Raw genomic sequence first — 11,961 nt, forward strand, 5'->3', positions numbered from 1 at the left:
AATATACTTAAATAACAGGAACTTATCGGAAGGTTTTGTTCTGGCCAATTATTTATGTGACCACTAAACGCAGCATGTCTCCGTAGAATGAAAGATCAGGCCGCTTGGTTTGCAGCTCACTACATAAGTACATTGTTAAAACAGCTAGCTGAGGAAATATAATAAAGTATTTAAGGGCTAAAAATCCCCCAGAAGGATGAGCTCAGAAGGATATTTATTGCCTGGAAACTTATTAAAAAAAATCAATCCAATGGGAAGAAGTCTCTCTATAACAATAACAATACATATATTTTTTAAAACAATAAAACTACCTCTTACCCTAAGAGCCTTTATTTAATAAAGATGTATTACATAATGTACAGCCAGTGTCCGTGGGCCCTGTGGTGCTGTAATAAACACGACGGCCCAAGTGCACTCCTCAACTGCTACAGCAACACGTGACTGTACTTCAACAACAGGCTGGTTTGGCTGATCTTCTTGAAGCAACAATGGTCTAAAGAAATGGTTCTCAAACTTTTTATACTCTGTACCACCTGAGGAAACATCGAATAAAGTCAATGTGAAAATATGAATTTTCGTACCACTGTTTTTCTGATTTCTGAAGGGACTATGTTCAAGGGATGGTGTCATTTAATTGAACGCCAACTTGTCACTAATACCTGAGATGGTTTCCACCACAGTGTGCACAAGTGCTGGAATGTACACAATCATAGGAGCCAATGAACATGACAAGTCCTACAGACTTTGACCAGGATTATCTCCTCTGTCCTGTCCATTCACCTTCATCATAAAACCCTCTAAAAACCTCTTAAACTCCTCAGCAGCAGTGAAGAAATGTCAAACAATAAAAAGCCACATTGTGCATGTTGAAAACATGTGCTTCAGAGACACAGCTCAATAATAAAATCATTTTTTGTCACTTTTTAAATATATGATTTGGTTTTCAGTTTTCAAACACATTTTATGGTCAAAGTTTGAAACAAAGATCTCCTTCCTACTTTGATTCTTTTACCCTTCTATTTTGGGTTCGTCTCAGAGGAAACACAAGCTGTGAGAACTTCCCATTTCCAAGCTGTGTCCAGCAGACGTTTTGATCAGGTGCGTGGGCGAGTGTGTGTGTGTGCGTCAAGGGAAACCATATGTGCTTACTCAGCAGCAGCTAAGACATTGAGAAATGCTGATCGAGCCTGTTGACAAGTCAGTCATTAAAGTGTTACTCTGTTATACCACAGTATTATAGTGTGAAATAATCAGTGGCTATTTCATGATCATCAGTGGTTACTTTATCAAACTGCACCCTGTGACACCAACTGCCCTGGGGTCAGCTGACCTTTCATAAAGATAGTCGCAGGAACAGTCGTAGTAGCATCAGTGCAGGCAGGGCCACGGTTGGAACCAGTTTCCCTCTTCTTGTCTAAGCTCCTCACACAAAGGTGTTTTTGTTGGACTTCTATTCATTTGTCACCTTATTTTTGTTCTGTGTCATTAGCCCCATGCTTTGTGTCTGTAAACTGATGACAGTCAGACAAAAGTCCCCTCAAGTCTTCCACTGTACTGATCATAAACGTACACTTCCTTTTGTCTTTTTTCATACATGTTAGGTTTTACTTCCACACATTTTTTTTTTCAAATCCGTATTCTAATTCATATTTTGTCATATTTTTGTATTTTCAAAAACAAGCTCTGTAACGTACTACCCATTTACTCTGAATGGAAACTTGAACTCACCGTGTTAGGTTTAGGGTCAGCGGGAGACAGCAGGACACGGCGAGTTGGCAGGTCCAGTGTACAGAAAAGAAAGAAAAGAAAAAATAATATTTTAATAAAATATTCTCTAATGTGTCACAGACGTATTTGTGCATGTAAAAATATCGTAACTCTACTTCAGGAGTATTACACGTAGGGAGATGAGTAAACATGTATTGTTCTTTAAAGCAGCGCAAAAATAATATATAATAAAAATGGAAAGAAAACTTCACCTGACTTCCGTGAGAGCAGTCAAATGGCCTCCGAGCTTCAACTGCGACCGCTGCCTGTCACCGGACACCGGGAATCCCGACGACAGACCCGTCGACTGTGAAAGTACCAGACACCTGTAAACTCCTGCTCTCCTGAAGTAAACGTGCAGCGACGACCCGCCTTAACTCCGCCCCCATCACTACCCGTAAACCACACAAACATAAGACAAACACTGTCGTGTGTTTGTCTGGCGGCTCCTGCCGGCAGCTTTACGGAACAGCAGTGAGTGGAGGTCAATGACCACTAGATGTCTCTGTTAGATGGTACAATGATAACGTTACAACCAAACAACACGACATAAAAGTGTAAAATTAAATTAGATTACATTTTAGCATATAGTTTTGTGTATTTTTCGAAAGATAATATACTCAGTCAGCACAATAAAGTTTATAAAATACAGAAACAAATGCATAGCTTGTATAAATACTTTGTGTTTAATCCTCTGTATTTCGGTTTAGTGATTTATTTCTTACAATGACACTCCCCCTTCCTTCCCCTCCTCCCCCCGTGCCTTCTCAGGTGTACAGTGCAGTGTTTCTCAGCAGTAACAGATTTTTTTTTTTTTTTTTTTACAAATGGTGGGATGTTTCTGGGATAAAATATTTAAAATAGAGCCAGTGGGTGGCAGTGCTTTTCTTTGTCTAAGTCAAAAGATTAGACCCATATATAACAATAATGTTGTGACAGTACACTCAACCTGTGGACTACCCACGAAGCACCGCTGCAGGGGAGGAAGGCTAGTCACAGACACTACAGAACGCTAACATAAATACCAGAATTCTGAACAGCAAGACTTAAACTCCAGAATACTGCAGCGACACAGAGTTTTCTTTAGTCATTCCCTGGGACATTTTGTCACATTTGCTGTGAGGCGCAGGACAAACGTATTCCCTGCTCCATTACAGGCCTTTTTTACTGGCTTACTAGTATTTCCTTCAACAGTCACATCCACAAATGAGGTCAGAACACAACACACTTTCTCCACTACAGCCCTGATTTTAGGGATTACACAGTTTGCACAGTGTGCTCCCATCACAGATCATGTAAATTAAATTATTCATAAACTGGAATCGGAACTCCTTCTTCAATAGACTGTAAAAAACAAAAACACAACTTTTAAAATACTCAAGTGACCACATTTGGACCAAAACAAACGAACAAACGAACAAAAAATGTTATATAAAGCAGGTAGGAATGTTTTTTTTTTGCACTTGCCTTTCTCACTTTTCCCTATAAAATACCAAGGGGGCAAAGATGGCGCAGTGGTGAATGTGAATGTGTATCTGGTCTTAAACTCTCCTGTGGTGTGACGCCTCGGTGAAGGGACAGGCTGAGAGTTAATCCTACCTCAAATTTGCCAAACATCCGAATCAGCAACTTCACAGTGAGTCTCAGCTAATTTACCCTGTAGAAGTAAAAAGCAGGTATTAAAGAGATGAGCTGCACAGGTCACTACAGATTACTGGTCTCACTCCAGTTGGCACAGATAATGTAACATCAATACCACTGCAGTGTCTCCCAGCAGAGTTGCTGAACTGCATTTTTACATCGTTACACACAAGAACGTTCACACTTGGACGGATTTTTATTAAATGCTGGTGGAACCGCCTGGGTCATGGGAGATAAATAAAAACAAAAATCAATATTTAATGTAAAAGAAAAGCCATTTAGAGCCACCAGGATGTGTTACAGTCAAGTTTATTCAACCAAGAATGATCTATATAAACAAGTGTGCACATGTAAGGTGGAGACCTGGTCCTAAAGGCCCTGTTCCTAAACCAAAACTCTACCTGAGATTCAATCATGTCACACACTCACATGATATTCACGCACAATGCAGAGAAATAAATCTAGAGTCACTGTTCTGTAACATATCAATGCTACAGTGCAACATGTCAGACGGTAGTTCTTAGAGACAGGTTTGGCAACTCTACAAGCTACAGTGTTTGCCCTCTACTGGTATAAAAAAAAAAAGAAAGAAGAAGGTTCAATCTCATCAGGTCAGGAAATGCTTTTCTCCATAAAGTTTTTACTAAATCTCTCCAGAGATCTTTAGTATTGCTCTTGCTACATTGGAAAAAATAGAAAATGTACATCTGTGTTTTGGGCTGAGGGTGTGTTTTTTTGTAAAGACCTTGCTCTTGAGTGTTCATGGCTATGTTTCAATAGTCCTTAGGTGCGAACTCGGCACGATTACTTCCCTCTGTGGCGGACAGCGTCGCATCAGCCACCAGAGAAGCAGCCGCCGCCAAAAACAAAGCCTAGTTTTCTCCAGAGGAGATGGGTGTGCCCAGGTTGTGCTCTACTCCGGCTTCTCCTTCTTCCACTCCCGCCTCAGCTGCTACTTCCTGTTCAGTGGCTTCTAAAGAAGTGTCTGTATCGGGGGCTTCAAAGGAGTCGCCCCCTAGGTCAGTCAGTTTGATATAGCCCTTACTGCCGGAGCGCTCCAGCCGAGGGCAGCTGAAACGTCTGCCTCTGTCGCCTTGACTACACACAGACACAGACAGGCTGCAGCGCCTCGCAGGCCTGGGCTGATCTGTGAGGGAGTTGAGGGAAAGTCGTGACCCCATCGCCCTGACAACAGGTGATGGAGGAAACAGCTGTGTCCAGTGTGGCAGAGACTGAGGCTGAGGCTGAGGCGCCCCCTCTGGGTCAGCCGTCTCTGTGGACACGTCCTCGTGGCTGTGATGGGACGGCTGTTGGTCTGTTGGCGAAGGGTTCTGTTCTGTGCTTTTGGTGTCATCAGTCTGACCGCAGCAGGCCTGCATGTCCTCACGTAGGTTTTCGGCCGCAGCCTCGATGACGACGCCCTCCCCAGAACGACCCTCCGCCTCGGCCCTCTCCGACTCCTCCACCTCACAGTTGTTTAGTTTGATTACGGGGAGGGTGAATGCGTTGACAGAGGAAGTGACTATGGAGGTGGTCTCCCACTGCCTGGGCTGTGGTGCCTGTTTGCTACTATTGCTGTAGTCCTTGTAGATGCTGTACACTGTGTCTGTGAAGGTCTGGACATCTTTGGACCAGCTGCGTGGACGGCCCGCTAAGGATGTGCGTCTAAAACCATCCTCACCCCCTGACTCACCCTGAGGACCTGCTCCGGCGGACGGCCAGGAGCTGCGGGAGAGCATTCCACTTGCGGGAAAGGATCCCGATGGGCCCTCGGCGCTCCTGGACTGGGTGTAGTTCACCAGACCGTTCAGAGGCGAGTAATCCTTGGAGCGTATGCTGTGGAGATCGATGACTGTGGAGTAGATGTCCCTCAGATTAATGATTTTTGTTTTTTTGTCTCGGTTCTCATGAAGGACTGCATTAGCGCAGATGAAGAGAAAAATGCCAATTCCCATCACTAGAGGGCCAAAGACCTTCAGATTATCGGAGTACAGGTAATTGTCCAGGAAGTCACAGAGGACGCCGCAGTGAGGGGACGGCTGTGCTGTGCTGCTGTTGGTGTGGCTGGCATTGAATACATTGGACTGGCCGGGGGAGGACCGCTCCTGCGTTGCATTTGAGGACACAGGCAGACTTTTGGAAAAACTCATTTTGTTAGGGTGGTACACTCCCGTTCTGCGGCGCTCCTGGTACTCATGCTGGCTCTGGCTGGGCCAGTACCCCAGTATAGCCATGGAAATCCCCACCATGAGGACGACGAGTCCAACAGCAGCCACCAGTCCAGCGGTGGAGCACAGATTGAGTTTCCCCTTCACCACCACCACGTCGTTTTTCTTCTTCTTCTTAGATTTCCGCTTCTTTTTATTTTCCGCTCGGTTTTTGGAGTGGAAGGAATCCTGACGCCTGTTCATGCGCAACAGGCCCCCTGTGGCTATCATGGCGTCAGTCGGACAGCGGACTCGTCACTCAACCTGGCGGGAGACAAATCAGAGAGTCCAAAGTTAGAAATCCACCGTGAATAGACACAGAGACGCAGTAAAATCTGATTTGACTGAGGGATTAAACATGTAATCCAGATTTATTCAAGGCTGAATTATTGAGCAGGCAAAGGCTGAAGAACTGAATCAAACCCACGACTTTTGCTGTAGCATGTTTGACATCCTCACTGCTACACATATCTGCTATGAAAGGAGGTTTTTACAAATAAAAAAAAAATAAGACAGTGATGGATTTTCAAATAATCCATCACTGTCTTACTCTCAGTTTCTAACTCATAATCAGCTAAAGTTTTTTAACATCTTCTCTCTGTTGATCTTAGCCTATACTGCCTGTATTATGCAACTCTTCTATCAAGCTGTAGATGAGAGAGACAGAGTTGGTGAGTCATTCAGTAATTGTCACTCAAATCAGATCAAGTAGTTCTCACAAAGTTCTAATAAGGAGATTTCTTTTCCAGCATAAAATAACTTTTGTATTTACATCAAGTTAACCAAGATATATGGCTGATGGTCTTCTGTGATATAACCGTGTTACTTCCTCCTTTTGAAGCGTACTGTAGTTGGTTAGCAACAATATGTGCAGAGTGAAACTCCAGGATCATGGTGAGGCTTCGTCAGCTGAAGCCAAGTCCTCACAGGATTCTGTGGCTTTAATCTATCCCTGTGACAGGGATTATCCCGTAGATAGACAACACACTGATTCTATGCAGAAATCCAGATAGAGATGCAACACTGGTCACCAGATGGACGCTAAATCAACAGATAACACCCATCTGCTGCGGCCCAGTCTAGAAGTACGATGATGTAAGCTGAGCACAGACAAACATCCAAGTTGACAGCGTCGAACATGGGACTGCTGCGTGTCTATTTCCGGCTGTGTAGGTGCAATATCACAGGATGGAAATGTAATGTGTTCAGACAGGAGGGCGGCCGGCACGTTTCTCCCCACACTCTTCCAGCTTCCGTTCCCTGTATTTCTTTTTTACCCATCAATCTTCAACACTGGCTCCATCCATCTATCTATTTCTACTCTTTACTCCTTGTGCAGGGATGTGATGGAGTCGATCCCACCAGTCGCTGGACAAAGACACGGAACATTCAGGACACATACATGACCATTCACCAGGGGTCACCAACTACAGAGATCTTTGGGGCCGGACACTCAAATAAAATGAAATATAAAAATCATATTTTGGTCTAAATGGAATGTAAAGAGAGTCATTCATGGTGTTGATCACTGATAGTTATTTCAGTTAAGCTTTAATAGCGGAGAACACACAATATTTTCATTTTGATCCTCACAACTTTGGCCAGATTTGACAGTGTGGTGGGCCGGATTTGGCCCGCGTACCACCAGTTAACAATCCCTGATGTCTGAGTGTCTAAATGATCTATTTCCCAGTTTTTATCTGTTTTGTTCTGTAGGAGAAAACAGAAGTAAAAACATAAAAAGAACTGGAAAATACACAGAGAGAACCTCCAAACTCCACTGGTAAAATCCAGTCAAGTCATTCGTCATGATGATAAATAATAAAGATATCTCCACATGTTGACAACAGCAGTTAAAGCTTCTGCCTTCCACGACGTCAGTGTTCTGAACACACCAACCAGGACCGGAGGAGTGGAAGTCCAAAAACCGTGGCAGAGCCTCCAACCCTCCTCATGACTTCAGATTAATGGGTTTGGACCACATGTGGTGAGAACAATCAAAGAACGGGGCTGATTAATAAGACACACTGCAGGGGGGGGGGTCGGGGGGGTCGCAGTGATTCTGGATGGCGAGGCATTTGAGTTGACTAATCACAGTTAATTGTGTCTGACTTAGAGATCAGATTCATGAATAACTCATTACACAGATCCACAGCACGGGGGATTGAAACCCATCAATGAACCCAGGTACTGCAGTACTCACAGCTAGGTGGTGCTCAAGGGTATTCAAGTTTGTCCTTTACCCTGATTAGTGTTGTTTAAAAAATATGAAAACAACTATCATGTGAAATGATTCAGTTGGGGTTTAACAATTGTATTTCAGTTACTGTGTTTCTAGAATGACCAACACTCGAGTGTTACACCTCCATAAAAACATCTGCACCAGGACCAGGACCAGTGATTGTTTGACCCAGAAATCACCACACATAAAAAATGAACCACTAGAATGACTTGTACTCACAATTACTTGCAGATTCAAAACCAACATCCTGCAGCAGAACTGCCTCCTACAACAATACCAGACCTCAAAGGAATTCAGACAAAATTGTAGGAGGAGTACTTCAAAACCAAACAACGAATACTTATGAGGTATTTTTGGGCATATCAGAGTTATACAGAATACCTACAGTAGTTTGTATGTGCATGTAAAGTTTGTACTTTTTGTTGTGTACTCTCTTAACTGAAGGTGACTTGATTGTCTTCTCAGTTCAACGCTCTGGAGAATGTTAATTCAGATTTTTGTGTTGGAAAACAAAATCGCAGCCAGGATCACTCCCACTTATTTACTTTTATGACCTTTTCTTGGGGAAATCTGTTCTTTGGGTCGCATGGATTTCCTTCATTCTCATAGGTCACATCTTCAAAGAGCTTTGAGTTTTAAATGATTCGTTAAGTACTCTGCTTTCTTACTTTGGGCTAACATTTCTGCCTAACAGTATTTTTTTCTAGTGACTGATTTATTACTTTAGGAGAAGATTCTGTCGGAAATTCCAAGCAAAATCAACTCACAGTCACACACTCAATGGCCACTACATGAGCGAAGCCTGTTCAGCTTTTACTGAAGTCATAATCATTACAGAGTTCTCTTGTTAACCCCCCCCCCCCCCCCCCCAAAAAAAAAAAAAAAAAAAATCGTGCACAGCACTGCAGGTTAGAGCACGAGGCCAGAAAGTAGAGACCAGTGTTATCTGCACCTCTGCCTCAGCAAACAACACACCGGAGCTCAGCTGCTGATAATAGGGACGCGCTCTGTATTTTACATGCAATAACCACTCAAATGCCTCCCAGTAAGAACAAACCAACCCCCGCTGGAGCTGCTGGAGCGTAGGCGGCGCTCTTTCTGTGTTTAGGGAGAAAATGGACAGAAGCAGCAGCAGCAGCAGCAGCAGCAGGAGGAGGAGGAGGAGGAGGAGGAGTGGGGTGTGGACGTGTCAGAGTGGGTCGCTGTCCATGGTGCTGAAAGGACAGCCGCCAATTCAAGTCGTCTGACGGGCGACGGAGGTGAAGAATTATGGCTCGGTTCGTCCAAGGTGTCGCGCATTGGTGCTGGAGTGTTGACACTACAGTTTCACTCCTGCAGGAGGGGCTGGAGGAGGAGGAGGAGGTGGAGGAGTGTGTGAGGGGGGGAAACTGGTAGAGAAAAGACGAGCTGCTTCGTATCTGGAGTTCTGAAAATGTCCAGAGCCACAGCGACGCACGACATCGCTGTAATTCTTGACTCTCACGAGGCGCAGATGACAAACATCCACACCTCTGCCACGGCCTGACAAAACCCATGCGTGGACACTGCATCTCAGAGTTGTGTCATAAACCCCCCCGATCTGCGCCTTCTCACACTAACAATGTTAAAACAGACTATTTCCCCCTGGAAACTTGCAGGAAATAAACAATATCAACAGCTTGGTCATAAAAAGTTGAAATTGTAGCGCGTCAGAAATCCAGACAAAAACGCCTTTTATGAATCAAAAAAATCTATTATGATTTTTAAAAGGCATATTTAACAAAACAACCTAAGATGTCTCTCAGTATAATCGTCTCCTCCATCACTGACAAAGTACAGAGAGAAGACAGTGCGGCGCTTCAGGTCGTTCTTCATCTCCAAACACTTGTTTGCTTTAATTGTACGATTATTATTAAACCTCCCTCTCGTTCAAACGACGCCTTTTTACCTGGACACAACCTGTTTGGTTGCGACTGGGCTCGGCCGTAGGTCTGAGCCCGGGATTCGGAGGATGTGCGGCAGGAGATGATAGTGATGCAGTGAAATTGATGGAAGACACTGATGAAAACGACACACGGCGCGTCTCCTACCAGAAATCGTGGCTTCACAGTCGAGCATCTCCTCCTCCTGCTCCTCCAAATGTCGGTGTGCGCCACTTTGGTGCCACTGCTGGAACAGAGTGGTTCCTATTTGAAAACCGATCCTCTCAGACCGGCAGGGGCGGGCCAAGTGCACTTCCATTGGTGGGGACTGTTGAAAAAAAAAAACGTGAGGGGGGAGGGGGGGAGGCTGGGGTGGGGGCTGCTCAGGACATTCATTATACTGAACTGATGTTATACTCCAAACAGTTTTCAGGCTCCCTTTTTACTTCAGGGTAAACATACAGACATGTAACAGTACTGTAAACAGTGCTCTGTGTTCTTAGCTGCTCCTAAACTACACTGTCGCTCTTACATTTTTATTTACTGGGGCGGTCAGTGGGATACGACCCTCCTGGTGGTCGTCAGGGTTCAGTTCCAGCCCGTGGTCATTTGCCGCAGCACCTCCTCGTCTCTCTGCACCTTTCTGGACTGCCTGTCTAACAACTGCACACACAAAAAACTAAATACATAATGTGTTCTGTTAGTGGTTCTCAAATGGGTGTGCGTGGACCGCTGAGGGTACTTGAGTCTCCTAAATAATATATATTTTCATGTGGTTCTTGATATGTAACTGTGGTGTTATACTGTAACTAGTGTGGCTCCTACCATTCACCCTCCCCCTCTTCTGCAGCCTGTGTGAGACGTTCAGCAGCAGAGACCCTGCATGAAAGGGAGAAATGACAACTTGGAAGGTGGAAATGAGCAGTAGAAAACTAATTGGCACCAACGATTGCCTTAAAAAATAATCTTGGAAATATTTTTCTTTTTTTTAAGAGAAGTGATGTCAGGAGCTGCTGATCATCTGTCTCACATTTCTCCCTTGGGTGACTTTTTAATTGCAGGCTGCATCTCCAACTTGATCAGAATCACAGATGACTCCAGATGTGACACGCTGATGATACGATGGTGAGACAGAAGCGCTGGGCATAACAAATCTCCCGTCCTCATACAGCAGATAATTGACTGCAAATGCATGCCCGAGAAGAATGTGTTATGTTTTGTGGGCATGAATTAGTGAGAAAGTGGAGAAAAACTCCGCAGGGACATTAAAAATCTTCACAGATACAGGAAGTAATCCAGGGAGTTTATGAAGCCACGGTTAATCCATGATGTCACGCGCTGCTCTAAGAGTCTAAGGCCTGGAACAGCTTTTCAGTGGAGCATTAAGTTGGTGTCATATAGGAAGATGTTTTACTTTCTCGGGAGAGGGGGGGGTCAGGGGTATAAATAAAGTGCTGGTAAACACACACACACACACATGCAGCTACCCTCCCTCTCCTGCACGGGGGGCTGTAAATGTGATCTAAATACCCTGGTCATTAAACTTATATAACTTCATAATCCTGTAGCTAAAACAACACCAAGCTCACAGTTTCATTTGCAGTACTCATGAGTTTAAAAAAAAAAATACTGCAGAATTGTACGTTAACCACTGAAGTGAATCCCCTCCGGTGCTTCAAGTTTTCACCCATGGCAAATACATCCTGTCGGCAGCAGTGAAGGAACCGAAAAGGAGAGAAGAAGATGGCTGTCCTTAACTGACTGTTAGCTGAACTGCCTCTGTCTGAGAGTCGATTTTTATTTTCCACATTTAGCAATTGTTAGTTCATCCACCCGTCCGTTATCTACCACTGATTGATTCCTTTGCAGGGTCAAAGGGCGACGGCAGGGTCAGACGAAGGTGAGGAATCTTTTCATTCTGTGATGAAAGAATGAGTTCATTTAGTGAATAATAGATCACACAAGTGAGTCTCCTGCTGTGAGATGAGCCTGACCTCTGACCTTTGTCTTGACAATAACTGACAGACTTGATATTTCTGTCACTCAGCAGCGCTCCATTCTCACAGTCAAACGTTTGCACCCAGAGGAGAGGATACAGTCACAGGGCAGCACCCAAACAGACAGCAAAAACTCCTAAGTGGATGATTGACATTTCATTCTGTCGAACACAGTGTGAACGTGGAACGTTGGCCTTAAGTGAGGG

General features: G+C 44.3%; 1 protein-coding gene across 2 annotated transcripts in view; it reads right to left on the bottom strand.

The window, feature by feature from the left end:
* Positions 1-11,961, bottom strand: part of tmem200cb (transmembrane protein 200C, genome duplicate b) — a 27,525-nt gene that overhangs the window by 10,036 nt on the left and 5,528 nt on the right. For both annotated transcript variants that reach the window (XM_025066234.1, XM_008334629.3), the window contains 4 exons: positions 10,584-10,637; positions 10,291-10,421; positions 9,927-10,086; positions 1,980-5,879 (listed from right to left, as the gene is read on the bottom strand). In XM_025066234.1, the coding sequence (XP_024922002.1) occupies positions 4,281-5,846 (1,566 nt within the window). In that variant the 5' untranslated portion in view covers positions 5,847-5,879; positions 9,927-10,086; positions 10,291-10,421; positions 10,584-10,637 and the 3' untranslated portion in view covers positions 1,980-4,280. The remainder of the gene's footprint in view (positions 1-1,979; positions 5,880-9,926; positions 10,087-10,290; positions 10,422-10,583; positions 10,638-11,961) is intronic.

Source organism: Cynoglossus semilaevis, chromosome 20, assembly GCF_000523025.1.
Source record: "Cynoglossus semilaevis isolate Cse_v1.0 chromosome 20, Cse_v1.0, whole genome shotgun sequence".
NCBI lineage: Eukaryota > Metazoa > Chordata > Actinopteri > Pleuronectiformes > Cynoglossidae > Cynoglossus > Cynoglossus semilaevis.